This window comes from Pogona vitticeps, chromosome 12, assembly GCF_051106095.1.
Source record: "Pogona vitticeps strain Pit_001003342236 chromosome 12, PviZW2.1, whole genome shotgun sequence".
NCBI classification, from domain to species: Eukaryota; Metazoa; Chordata; class Lepidosauria; order Squamata; family Agamidae; genus Pogona; species Pogona vitticeps.
The window spans coordinates 24,758,807-24,770,424 of NC_135794.1; the positions used below are offsets into that span (position 1 = coordinate 24,758,807).

At 41.9% G+C, this 11,618-nt stretch overlaps 2 protein-coding genes across 2 annotated transcripts in view; both read right to left on the bottom strand.

Moving 5' to 3' along the window:
• SLC12A1 (solute carrier family 12 member 1) overlaps nt 1-8,446 on the bottom strand; it is a 42,304-nt gene extending 33,858 nt beyond the window's left edge. Inside the window, exons 1-4 of the mRNA XM_020790121.3 lie at nt 5,138-8,446; nt 2,147-2,715; nt 1,141-1,272; nt 270-345 (exon numbers count right to left, since the gene is read on the bottom strand). Of these exons, the coding sequence (XP_020645780.3) occupies nt 270-345; nt 1,141-1,272; nt 2,147-2,557 (619 nt within the window). The 5' untranslated portion in view covers nt 2,558-2,715; nt 5,138-8,446. The remainder of the gene's footprint in view (nt 1-269; nt 346-1,140; nt 1,273-2,146; nt 2,716-5,137) is intronic.
• Nucleotides 8,447-10,099: 1,653 nt separating this feature from the next.
• CTXN2 (cortexin 2) lies at nt 10,100-10,539 on the bottom strand. The gene has a single exon (XM_020790127.3). It carries the CDS (start codon nt 10,537-10,539, stop codon nt 10,294-10,296), a length of 246 nt encoding a protein of 81 aa, XP_020645786.1. The 3' UTR covers nt 10,100-10,293.
• Nucleotides 10,540-11,618: the final 1,079 nt, after the last annotated feature.

The window sequence follows — 11,618 nt, forward strand, 5'->3', positions numbered from 1 at the left end:
TAATGGCATTTAAGTTCCTTTGATTCATGTGACAAGAAAGCTCACATGTTAAGGAAGCATTTCACTTAATGTTCTGGAAAATTCCAATATTAGTTGGATACCTTTGTCTTTGGATGTAGCAACAACAGCATCGACAATTTAAAAAACCATTTCAGAAAGCATGAACATATATGCCAATTCACACTTCAGTTTAAAGATTAATAGTCCTTCTGGGAAGTTTCTCATATTTCTCTTTCATAGAATAGAAATTGCACTCAAAAAATGCATACCAATTCCGGCTTGACCTACAATCCAGGAAAGACGAATGAACAGCATCACACCCCAGATATTCAGCATACATCTGACCTAAAACGTTGAACAAGCACAATTATAAGATGATGCAAGTTATTTCAATGAGTATATGAACATTACCTATAATTGTGTCCCTTTCCTCTTTTCTATTAGTTATGGAGCAACACATCTGAAGGTATCACCCTATGGACTGTGATTTTAAAGGTAGATAAGATAAGACGCATTATGAAGCCAAGAAGCCCTTAGAATATAAAATAATATGAACACAACTATATAAAATAGTATCTGAAAACAACAGTGTGGCGGCAAGAACTATAGCTACATTGCAAAAAAATGGATATTCCCAATTTTAAAATATTGTGGATTTTTCAAAAATGGAACATTCAAGTAATCATTGTGTGGCATCAAATCAGTTCTGAGTTATGGCAACCACCCAAAGTTTTCTAGGCATACACTATTCAAAAGTGGTTTACCCGTCCCTCTTCTGGTGGTGCTATAGGATTGCGCGTTTTGCCCAAGGTGACCTAGGTCAAAGGCCACATAGTGCCATCAGCCACACATGCATTGGTCTCGACTGGCCCTTCTGCCAGACGGCACAGTGGGGATTTGAACTACTAGTACTACAACTTACTAAGCTATACCAGCACAATTTAAGTAAGGTACAGCTGCTAATCACCCCTACTTTTGTATCTCAAAGGAATTAAAAGACAATATATTAATCACTGTGAGTCATCTCTAGCACAAGCCCATGCATGGCTTTCTTTAAAATGTGATGCACAGATTTTCAAATTAAGGGAACAAAATTTGATTGCCTGTATATGGACAAGGAGCATGGTATATTTTGCTTACCAGGACACCCTTCATCCATCCAAATTTCACAAAGCCTCCTTTGGTTTCTTCTTCTGTGTTGCATTCACCATTTCCTGCATTGCCATCTGTTTTGGTGACTTTATCAGCTGAACCAGAAGACACTGCAATATTCTAAACAATTGTTTTTTAAAAAATGGTTTTATTCACTCTCAAATCAAAAAAGGAGCATCAGTATGTACATTGAGGAGATTTTGCAGATTGTGGTAATGGAATCAACATTAGCAGATGCTCTGGTTTTGTTTTTAAGTGCAACATTTCCTGCAAACTATGTGTCAGGGTTCTACAGGCTGACCTATTTGTTTTTTGCTTTATTATGTATAACAATGGGGAGGTCTTTGTGTATCTAAAGGCCCAGTCCAAAGAAGCTGAGCACTTACATGCCAGTGTTAGTAGATACTGATAGCTCCAGGTCGGTGGGGCAGTGTTTCTACTCTGAATTTTAGTGTAGGAGCTAGCCAAGGTGAAGAACCTTATGTCCAAATAGGTTCAGTACCATAAAGGTTTCTTGCAAAGTTCAGACAAAACCTAGAGTGAATTCACTGTCCCCTCATATCAGTCCTGGGTGCCCACCGCTGTTATCCTGAACAGGTGCCCTGAAGGAGTTGCAAACTTCAAAGAAGCCCAAATTGCTAAACATCTACCAGTTGTTTACTATCTACCTGTCTTGGCAAACTCTATTGAATGAAAGGTAAACTTTTACAGTAGTACATTTGCAGGCAAAGCCATTGGAGAGCATTTTCACAAATGATGCTCTGGAGAGCCTGACACTAAATTCAGTCACCCATCATAGCTCAGCACAGAAGGCTGCAATAAGGTGTATCCATATCTAGCAGGAGTATAAAGGCATACTTTTGAGTTGGATCAAGCTCTGTGTCTGAAACGGAAGGTCTTTTAACTTCAGAGTTGAAGCTGTATGATTTATTTTGCCAGTAACCAGACAAAAACCCCAGGCAATAATGTTTTTCTCTTTTCTTTCTTGACCTACCTTTGCTAACTGTTCGTGAATGTCCATCAGACTTGGCCTGTTCATTTTGACCCCGCTGATGCTGCCAGTGTTCCGATAATAATCAATTCTAGGCACGACATCTATTGTGTTATGACCAAATGTTTTCAAGTAATACGTGTTACTATGGGTATTGTAGGGGTGAAAACTTCCATCTGTTTTAGCTGGATCCCCATTTTGAAACAAATTGTCATATACTTCACGATGTCCAGGTCTGTAGCTGATTCGGAGTCTGTTACTGGTCTCATTAGCAAAGGATGTCTCTTCATAACATTGGGACTCAGAATCTCTCTGAGATGGTGCTGTATTCTCATGGTTTTCATTGATGACATCGACCTGAAATCTGTTCAGATTTGGTGTGGAAAATATGTTTGGAGAATTATTCATAGACATGTTTCTGGGCAATAAGTGCTTATCTTCCTGACCTTTCAGTTTCTCTGTTGTCAGATCTTTAACATATGGCTGTTGTAGAACCTGGGATGTCTTGGTGTCTCAGTTGGCAACCACTTCCACGGGAACTCTTATGCTGTTGTCTTAAAGCGTCTGCAGATCTGTCATGAAACAAGGGGGGGGGGAATGCCATCTTAACTAGGTAATTTCCCTCCCATCACTAAGGCTGATGTTGTGTTAGGGCACCAGCAGAACAAAATGACATGCCAGTGCTGTAACAGCACTAATGCACTTGCATTAGCGGAGGTCTTGGTTACCGAAAGCCAGTTTACACTTGCACAAAGAGATCCTGGGTATAAGGGCCACAAAAGTCAAATGCTACACCCATTTTGTGAAGAATTCTGTTAAACAGCATATTCTCTATAATGAGCATTTTTTAATATAACATTAAAGCCTCTTATTTTCCCGTTCCAAACTGACCCGTCCTTTGACACTCTGCAATAGAGATAGCTTGGAACAGTACTGTACTCTCCTTGGAAAACTCATTTCTCCCTCAGCTGTTGTGAGGATGGCAACTCAACTCAAGAGATGATACGAGAGGCTGTGAAAACTGGTACCCTAGTTTGACTACACTACTGTCCACCACTGGTGTTTCAGTGACTCCTAATGACTACTATTAGGGCCTGTATGTACCACCTCTCTCCCTCTGAAGACTATTAGAGACCCTTAACGGCCATTGGTAAGCCCGTCATCATGCTGGACCTAGCACTTCCCCCCCCCCATTCCCCATGTTTTTGTGTGTGCACTTTCAACAGGGATAAGTGCAAAGTACTGCACCTTGAAAAAAGAAACCAATGGCACAGTTACAAGATGGGGGATACCTGGCTCAGCAAAACCACGAGTGAGAAGGATCTTGGAATTGTCGTAGATCACAAACTAAATATGAGCCAGTCGTGTGTTGTGGCTACAAAAAAGGCAAATGCTATTTTAGGCTGCATTAATAGAAGTAGAGTTTCCAAATTCTGTGAGCTGCTTGTTGTTGTTTAGTCATTAAGTTGTGTCCAACTCTTCGTGACCCCATGGACCAGAGCACACCAGGCATTTGCTCAAAGTAATTTAGGATACAAATAGATGGCTGTTGACTGCTGAAATCTAGGACTGGATTTTGCTTTCCTTTCACAAGTTCATGTCCTGTTTCTGTAGGCAAACTGATGCTCTTGATCAGACCTCAGGGTTCACAAAAACAACAACAAACAAACAAACAAAACTGGGTTCCACTAAAGTTACATGTTGATATGGGGCTATTTCCTGCAAAGTCAGAAAAGTCATCTCTTGGTTCCTTAAAGACAGCAGTCGGTTTGCCATTGATTAGCAAGCAGAAGCGGGGCAGGGGGTGGCGCGGGAGAACTTTGGAAAATATGGCAGTCTTGAGACCATTTCTTCTGTCTCATTTACTTAGATACAGCTGGTTGGTTCAAGATAATTAGGGCTGAAATTTTAAATGAGTATAACGGGCAGATTCATCAACAGCTGAAAACCAATTTTAGTTTGCTAATTTGGCCAATCAGCTGATTTGTTTCTATTCTAAGGCAGCCCAATACTATCATTAAGAAACCCTGGCCTGTTCCACTAGCGTATCTGACCCAGGAAGCACCAGAACATCCTCCCAAGAGAGGACTTGCTCTTCCAAAATGGGCAAGCCAAAAGTAGGTTCAGGATAAGTGTCTGAGAGTTTATCTGTACTGCACCGTAATATTAGTCTGGTGCCATTTTAACAGTCAGAGCTCCATGCTAAGGAATCCTGGGATGTTTACATCAGAGAAGGGACCTTGAATTCTGTGCTATTGTGATGGGAGGGGATGATAACTCTCGCCAGGGGTGGGGGGTGGATTGTAAGCCTTCCCCAAACTACAGACCTCAGGATTTCTTAGGATGGCACCATGGCAGTTAAAATGGTACCAGACTGCTCTATTTATTTGGCAGATCATCATCTTCCTTTTTACCAGGGTACCAGCTTCATCTTTATACTGGCACACTGAAGTTTCCAGAGTGCTCAGTGTGACTGTATTTGTTTGTAGGCCAATACTTAGGTCTGTTTAGTCCAATTGAAATCAGTGGTCCTTAGCAGACTTAGATGTGAACTCTGTAATCTAGTACTGGATGTGGTCTATTCCAGCCTAACTTCCACACAGGAACAAATTAAGCAATTTATAAAAACTTGGCCATTTGGTATAGCTGACCCCAATTTCCAGCTACCCATTGTGTGTAAATACTTTGTAGCTTGCAGCTCTCTCTAGACTGGATTCTTAGTGTGCACTAGAAACTGAGGCACTGAAGATAATTTCACAACATGCTTATTTCAGCAATCAGAAGCGTTTCCAAAAACCTATTCACAAATATAGTCTGCATATTTCCATCAATCCAGTGAAACTAGCCTAGCTGCAACATACTACTAGATTTCAGCCATTGCGATAAGGTTAAGGATAAACTAACTCTTAGCAGCATGCAAACAATCCAACCAAATTGTGAATGAATGAGCTGAAAAACCCTAAAGAGGAATTAAATAAACCAACGAAAGCTTACCTGTTTCAAATGGTATTAAAGGGGAAGTAGCAGGGTAATTTCAGAGATCCATCTGCTTCTGTGGTTTGTCTTTGGGGGTATTTGAACTATGCTCAGAATAAGCCAGCAGTATTCCAAGGGGCTGCAACTGCCACTTGTTGCCCTGTCAACATAAACATCAGGTTGATTCCTATTTGCTGTTGTGCCTAGATATGAACCAGGTCTTCCTTCCTGTATCAGACTGCAGGAGATTCAGCCAACTGATGGATTTGTGGCAGAGCCTCTGAGGCTGCCAGCCATGTGTTCAGAGGAGCATTTCAGCTTGTTAAATATTAGCTTATAATGAGCCCATTAATTCTTGGATGGAAGGAGTCAAATTTGGCACCCAACTCCTGTTAAAAGTCATTGGATCTGGTGAAAGTAATTTAGTTACTCTCCAAGCTCTTGACCTCTGCTCCCATGAGTTTATAAACTATGGTTGTAGCTGGAAAGGCACCTGCACCAGTGTGATCAGGACTTCTGAGAACTATATTCCCAGGCAGTCAGGTGTTACTGAAATGGCTATTGTGCAGGAACATACTAGAGATTTTAAATATTAATGCCTATATGTTTGATTTTTGTTTATGTCCTTTAAGTTTTAAAAGGTCAGTCTTTCATTTTATAAATCCTAGAAATATGCAGTTGTAAGGGAGCCTCATTTCACACGCTAGCAAGGTTATGCTCAAAATCCTACAAGGTAGGCTTCAGCAGTATGTGGACCGAGAACTCCCAGAAGTACAAGCTGGATTTTGAAGGGGCAGAGGAACTAGAGACCAAATTGCTAACGTGCGCTGGATTATGGAGAAAGTCAGAGAGTTCCAGAAAAACATCTACTTATGCTTCATTGACTATGCAAAAGCCTTTGACTGTGTGGACCACAGCAAACTATGGCAAGTCCTTAAAGAAATGGGAGTGCCTGACCACCTTATCTATCTCCTGAGAAACCTATATGTGGGACAGGAAGCAACAGTTAGAACTGGATATGGAACAACTGATTGGTTCAAAATTGGGAAAGGAGTATGACAAGGCTGTATATTGTGCCCTGGCTTATTTGACTTATATGCAGAATACATCATGCGAAAGGCTGGACTGGAGGATTCCCAAACCGGAATTAAGATTGCCGGAAGAAATATCAACAACCTCCAATATGCAGATGATACCACTCTGATGGCAGAAAGTAAGGAGGAATTAAAGAACCTCTTAATGAGGGTGAAAGAGAAGAGTGCGAAAAATGGTCTGAAGCTCAACATCCAAAAAAACAAAACAAAAAGAAAACTAAGATCATGGCCACTGGTCCCATCACTTTCTGGCAAATAGAAGGGGAAGATATGGAGGCAGTGACAGATTTTACTTTCTTGGGCTCCATGATCACTGCAGAAGGGGACAGCAGCCACGAAATTAAAAGGTGCCTGCTTCTTGGGAGGAAAGCGATGACAAACTTCAACAGCATCTTAAAAAGCAGAGGTATCACCTTGCCGACAAAAGTACACATAGTCAAAGCTATGGTTTTTCCAGTAGCGATGTATGGAAGTGAGAGCTGGACCATAAAGAAGGCTGGCTGCTGAAGAATTGATGCTTTTGAATTGTGGTGCTGGAGGAGGCTCTTGAGAGTCTCCTGGACTGTAAGGAGATCAAACCTATCCATTTTGAAGGAAATCAACCCCGAGTGCTCACTGGAAGGACAGATCCGGAAGCTGAGGCTCCAATACTTCGGACATCTCATGAGAAGAGAGGACTCCCTCCCTGGAAAAGACCGTGATGTTGGGAAAGAGTGAAGGCAAGAGGAGAAGGGGACGACAGAGGACGAGATGAATGGACAGTGTCATCGAAGTGACCAACATGAATTTGATCAAACTCCGGGAGGCAGTAGAAGACAGGAGGGCCTGGCGTGCTCTGGTCCATGGGGTCACAAAGAGTCGGACATGACTTAACGACTAAACTACAACAAAAAGAAGCCCCTAAGGCCATTGAATCCAACCCCCTGCTCAGTTCAGGAATCCAAATCAAAGGAGATCTGACAGATGGTTGGCCAGTTTTCTCTCTAATGTCTCCAGGGTTGGAGCACAATCTGCCAAAACTTACTTACAAGCTAAGTGTATTTCCAGGTGGAGGATTCAAATTAGTGTGGAATCAAAGTCCCAGCCTCTGGCTGTGCAGCCATGTGCTCCAACTTACTGAGCTTACTTACTGTTCATCAGTGGTTCCAGTTGGTCTGCTCTAGTTGAGACTAGCAATGTTAGACCTGAAAGATTTGTAATCTTAACACTAGATGAGAAGCAAAATGCTTTTTACCACTTGTGGCACAAGTTAGGAAGGAAAGTGTATGTTATTCCTCTGGCTTGCTGAACCAAGTTGAGAGGCAAGTCTGTGAACTCCACCGTTTTCCAGCCCTGGCCACCCCTTCTGCTTGGACGCATCCAAGCATTTCTATTGAGATGATGGAAACCTCAACAGGGAAAACCAAAACCTGTGTATGAGGGCAGGTATCCTTCCTAGCCCTCTTACTCAAGTGCTGCCTTCTGGAGAAAAAGCAGGGTTAGAAACTGCAGTCTTCTCAGAACTTATCTCCTCCTCCTCCTCCTCCTCCTCATCATCATCATCATAATAACAACAACTCCCAGAATCCCTCTGCCAACACAATTTTTAATCTCTGGACAACTGAACTGCTCCCCACCTTGTGTGGGTTTCCGTTGTATGCTTTACTTGAACCTGCTTCTGCCTTTGGACTCTGGCTATCTGTTCTTCTTGGCATTGCCAGCGAGAGCCAGTCCAGCCTGAGTGGCATTTCATTTAGCCGACAGAATCACTATTCCCCAGTTGCCATCTGTCAAGATTATAAGGCAAATGGCACAGTATGAAATTATATAAATGAATGAAAGTGCTGTCTGTTCCAATCGGCCTTATCTCTTGGTGGTTTTTGGAGCTCCTCTTTAACAAGAGTGACAATGCGGAGATGAAATTTTGATTCCAGCCTGCCTCTAAATGGAATTGAATGGCTTTCAAATACTGTCACTCTTTCTCTCAAATGTCTGAGCTAAGCTAAGCAATGACCTTGAAGCACAACTTTTTATTGTCTCTTCTGTATGCTGCCTTGAAACTTCTCTGGACAGCCTTCACTGTGGCAGCCTTCACCCCACTGCCCCCCAACTTTTACCTGCTTTTCTCTATGGAAATAAAGCTCCCATTGGCATGGGAGGATACGCTTTGCCCCTACACATGACAAGACATAGGAGGGGGATTGCCTGGGTTTTTTCCTGTTCCCATACAGTCCTACCCAGCTTTCCCATGCCCATTCCACACCCCCATGCCAGTGATTTTAGTGTTTAAAAACCATGCACTCCGCCCTAAATCATGTGGACATCAATCATCACTTTCTTTAAGGGACAACCCCCTGCTTTGTACTTTCAGTTTACTGTGCTGTACAATTTTAGCTACTCAGTTTACAGTACGGAATGTTTTAGCATGAGTTAATGTTCTTCCGGATCACACCTCCATAGGGCCTTGCCTTATGTGTTAACTAATGCTCACCATCGCACTTTCAAGCAAATGCATATTTCTTTCTCTTTAAAGCATTATTCTACAAGGCAAGAAATTTTTTCATTAGACGTGAAAATAAAGCTGTGCTTATCTCCTGATAGCTATTTGCAAAACAAATGCAGATTAGTACTGTATTTTGGTACATGAAGAGCTTGCCTTTCCTTTTTAAGGGAAATGTGCTTTTAATGCTGTGTGGACTGTACTGAGCAAGTTCAAGTGGTACAAAGGACTTGGGGAAATCATACAAAATTTTAGTGAGTTAACATCTGGCAGCTTTTCTTTTCATGTGAGAATAACAACTGCAGAATTTATTTGTGTCTGTAAATATATCTGAGTGCACACTTTAATTTATATGTTGTCACACACTATAATAGGAGCAAAAGCAGTCTGGGGCAGCACTTAGCTTTCAATTTGATCATAGTAATTTCTTGCTTGAATGTTTTAAGGCCATTCCCTCTGTCTGAATGTGTTTGCTACAGGGATGTAGCTGTGATTCAGCTTGTTGATATATAGGGGAACTTTGTTTTTGAAAATGAGTAAAATTGACATTTTTTATTTTTATTTTAAGACCAATATAGTGATCACAAATGGAAGTCTTTGGTTCATCTTGCAGTTCATTGGGGAACTTGAAATAACACACTAGTCATCTGTGTATGAAGGAGCCACTGCAATGGCTTATGGTCCCACTGCATCCCATTACAAGTGGGGTCCCACACAGCTCTCTCATCCAGGGACTGATCAAGACATTTTTCTACCCAAGGCAAAGGACAAGTAGAGGGGCGGGGGACTCTCTCCCCTTTGCCACACAGAAGCTAACTGGCTTCTTGCCTAAATACCAGCCATGGAACAGCCATGGCTGGCACGGAGAATTCTCTGAGAGGTAGTTTAACAAAAGTAACACTTCCATGCTCTGAATAGGATTGGCCATGTGACATACAGAGACCTTTCCTCCAAGAGAAGAAAACACTCTGAGATTTGCCAGTACGACCCCCCTCAACAACTGCCACCGGAGGTCATCATCTTTCTCTGCCTAATTACAGAGCCTGGCCTGATCCTGTGTGATGCTTCTGTCCTTATGCATGGCTTTCACATGACAAAATGACATGTTCTTTAGAGACATCATCACCAGCACCACAGATGACTTTGTGATATCCTTCCGTTACTTTAGGAATTACTGATATTTGTATTTGTTGGCTTCTTCAGCCTATGGAACTTGATCCTCCAGAGGAAATATGCTTTCAGTCCATGATGATATCAGCAGAAGGGAGCTCTGTCCCCCAAGTGGCTCAACTTCATCTTGTATTGGCCTTGTTTAGGCTTCAGATTTCCCTATACATCATTAGTTCCTTCTTTTTTCCAGTCTTTTTTTAAAACTGCAATATCCTGAAGCAAAAGTTGTGAAAATGATTTATGAATCTGCAACAAAGCTTTATTTAACCAAAGGATGCCACTGCCACATCTTTGAAATGTCAGTGTCTATTACAAATGCCTCCTCATGAGGATATTCCCTCACCCACCCCAAAATGAATCAAACCAGCCCCAAAACAAGAGAAATTAAGGCAATTTAGAAATTAAGAGAAATTTTCTGGGATTTTTTTTCTTCATGCAAGAGCATATTCAAACGTCCCCTTATCCAGCCCTTCGACCTCATCCTCCCATGTGGAAGATGGCATACTGCTATAAGGGTCTAGTAAGATTTTGAAGCATCTTATAATCAGAAGTCCCAAAAAGACACACAGGATCCCTACAAAGGCAAAGCCGGTTTTTTGCTCCAGAGTCAGGGGCAAGTTGGACACCTCGTTGACATTCATGCTCACTGACACGTTGTTGCAGTAATTACTGCTCATCTCTAGGCTTCACATCCTGCTGGAACTTCCGGGTTTTCACTTTTTCACCTGTGCACAGAAACAAGAGGCTCCAGTGAGACAGAGAGTCAGAGAATCTTAAGAGCTGGAGGTCTGATCTAAATAAATCCAAACAAATGTGCTTTCTTCCCACTCCCAGACCCTTAGTCCATTGGATGTAATATCATCGACTATTGGCTTAGATACAGTTAGATAGAGTGAACGAATGTGGTTGAGCAGCTAAAAGTATATGCCAGGAAGTCCCTTGTTCAAGTAGCATACTGCCTTTCTACATATCACTATCCTAAGAATCCCATCTTATTGTATATGCTGAAATCTCTACCCTGACAGACAGCAGTTGTCCAGGGTCTCAGGGAGAAGTCTTTGCCATGAACGGCTGCCTGATTCTTTCTACTACAAAAGCCAGCAACCACATAATATGAAGCCTGAACTCCTCTCTCCCAATCTCAGCCATTTCCATCCTGCAAAACTGCCATATATTTGCAGTGTCTTTGAGGGGATGTTTTAAGGCACAGATGAGGAATATCTGGCTTTCCAGATGTTACTGGATGGCATGAGTCTGAACGAACATAGCCAAAACTGAGAATTAAAATCCAGCTACTTCTTCCCAACATGAATTTGACCCCACTCTGGGAGGCAGTGGAAGACAGGAGAGCCTGGCGTGCTCTGGTCCGTGGGGTTACAAAGAGTCGGACACGACTTAACTAAATAACAACTTCTTCCCCATCCCTGTTGTAAGGACTTCAGAAACAACACATATGAAACACTGAATACTATTTTTAAAGTTAATAAATATGAACCATTGTTGTGGTCTTCGTGTTGGTTTTGGCACAGCTCTTAAACATCCCTCTTTTAGATTATTCTTGCTTAGGTTCATAGTATGTGAAAGTTAAAATGTTAATGACATATGCTACCTGTGTTCATGTAAGGCACACTTCCAGACTTTCCTGAAGTTGGAACAGCTGTAGAGACATTAAAAGGGGGGGGGAGGAGAAAAGGAAAGCCATGAGATGCTTTAAATTATGACATAAACCAGCAAAGTGTTGAGCTGGTGACCAGGA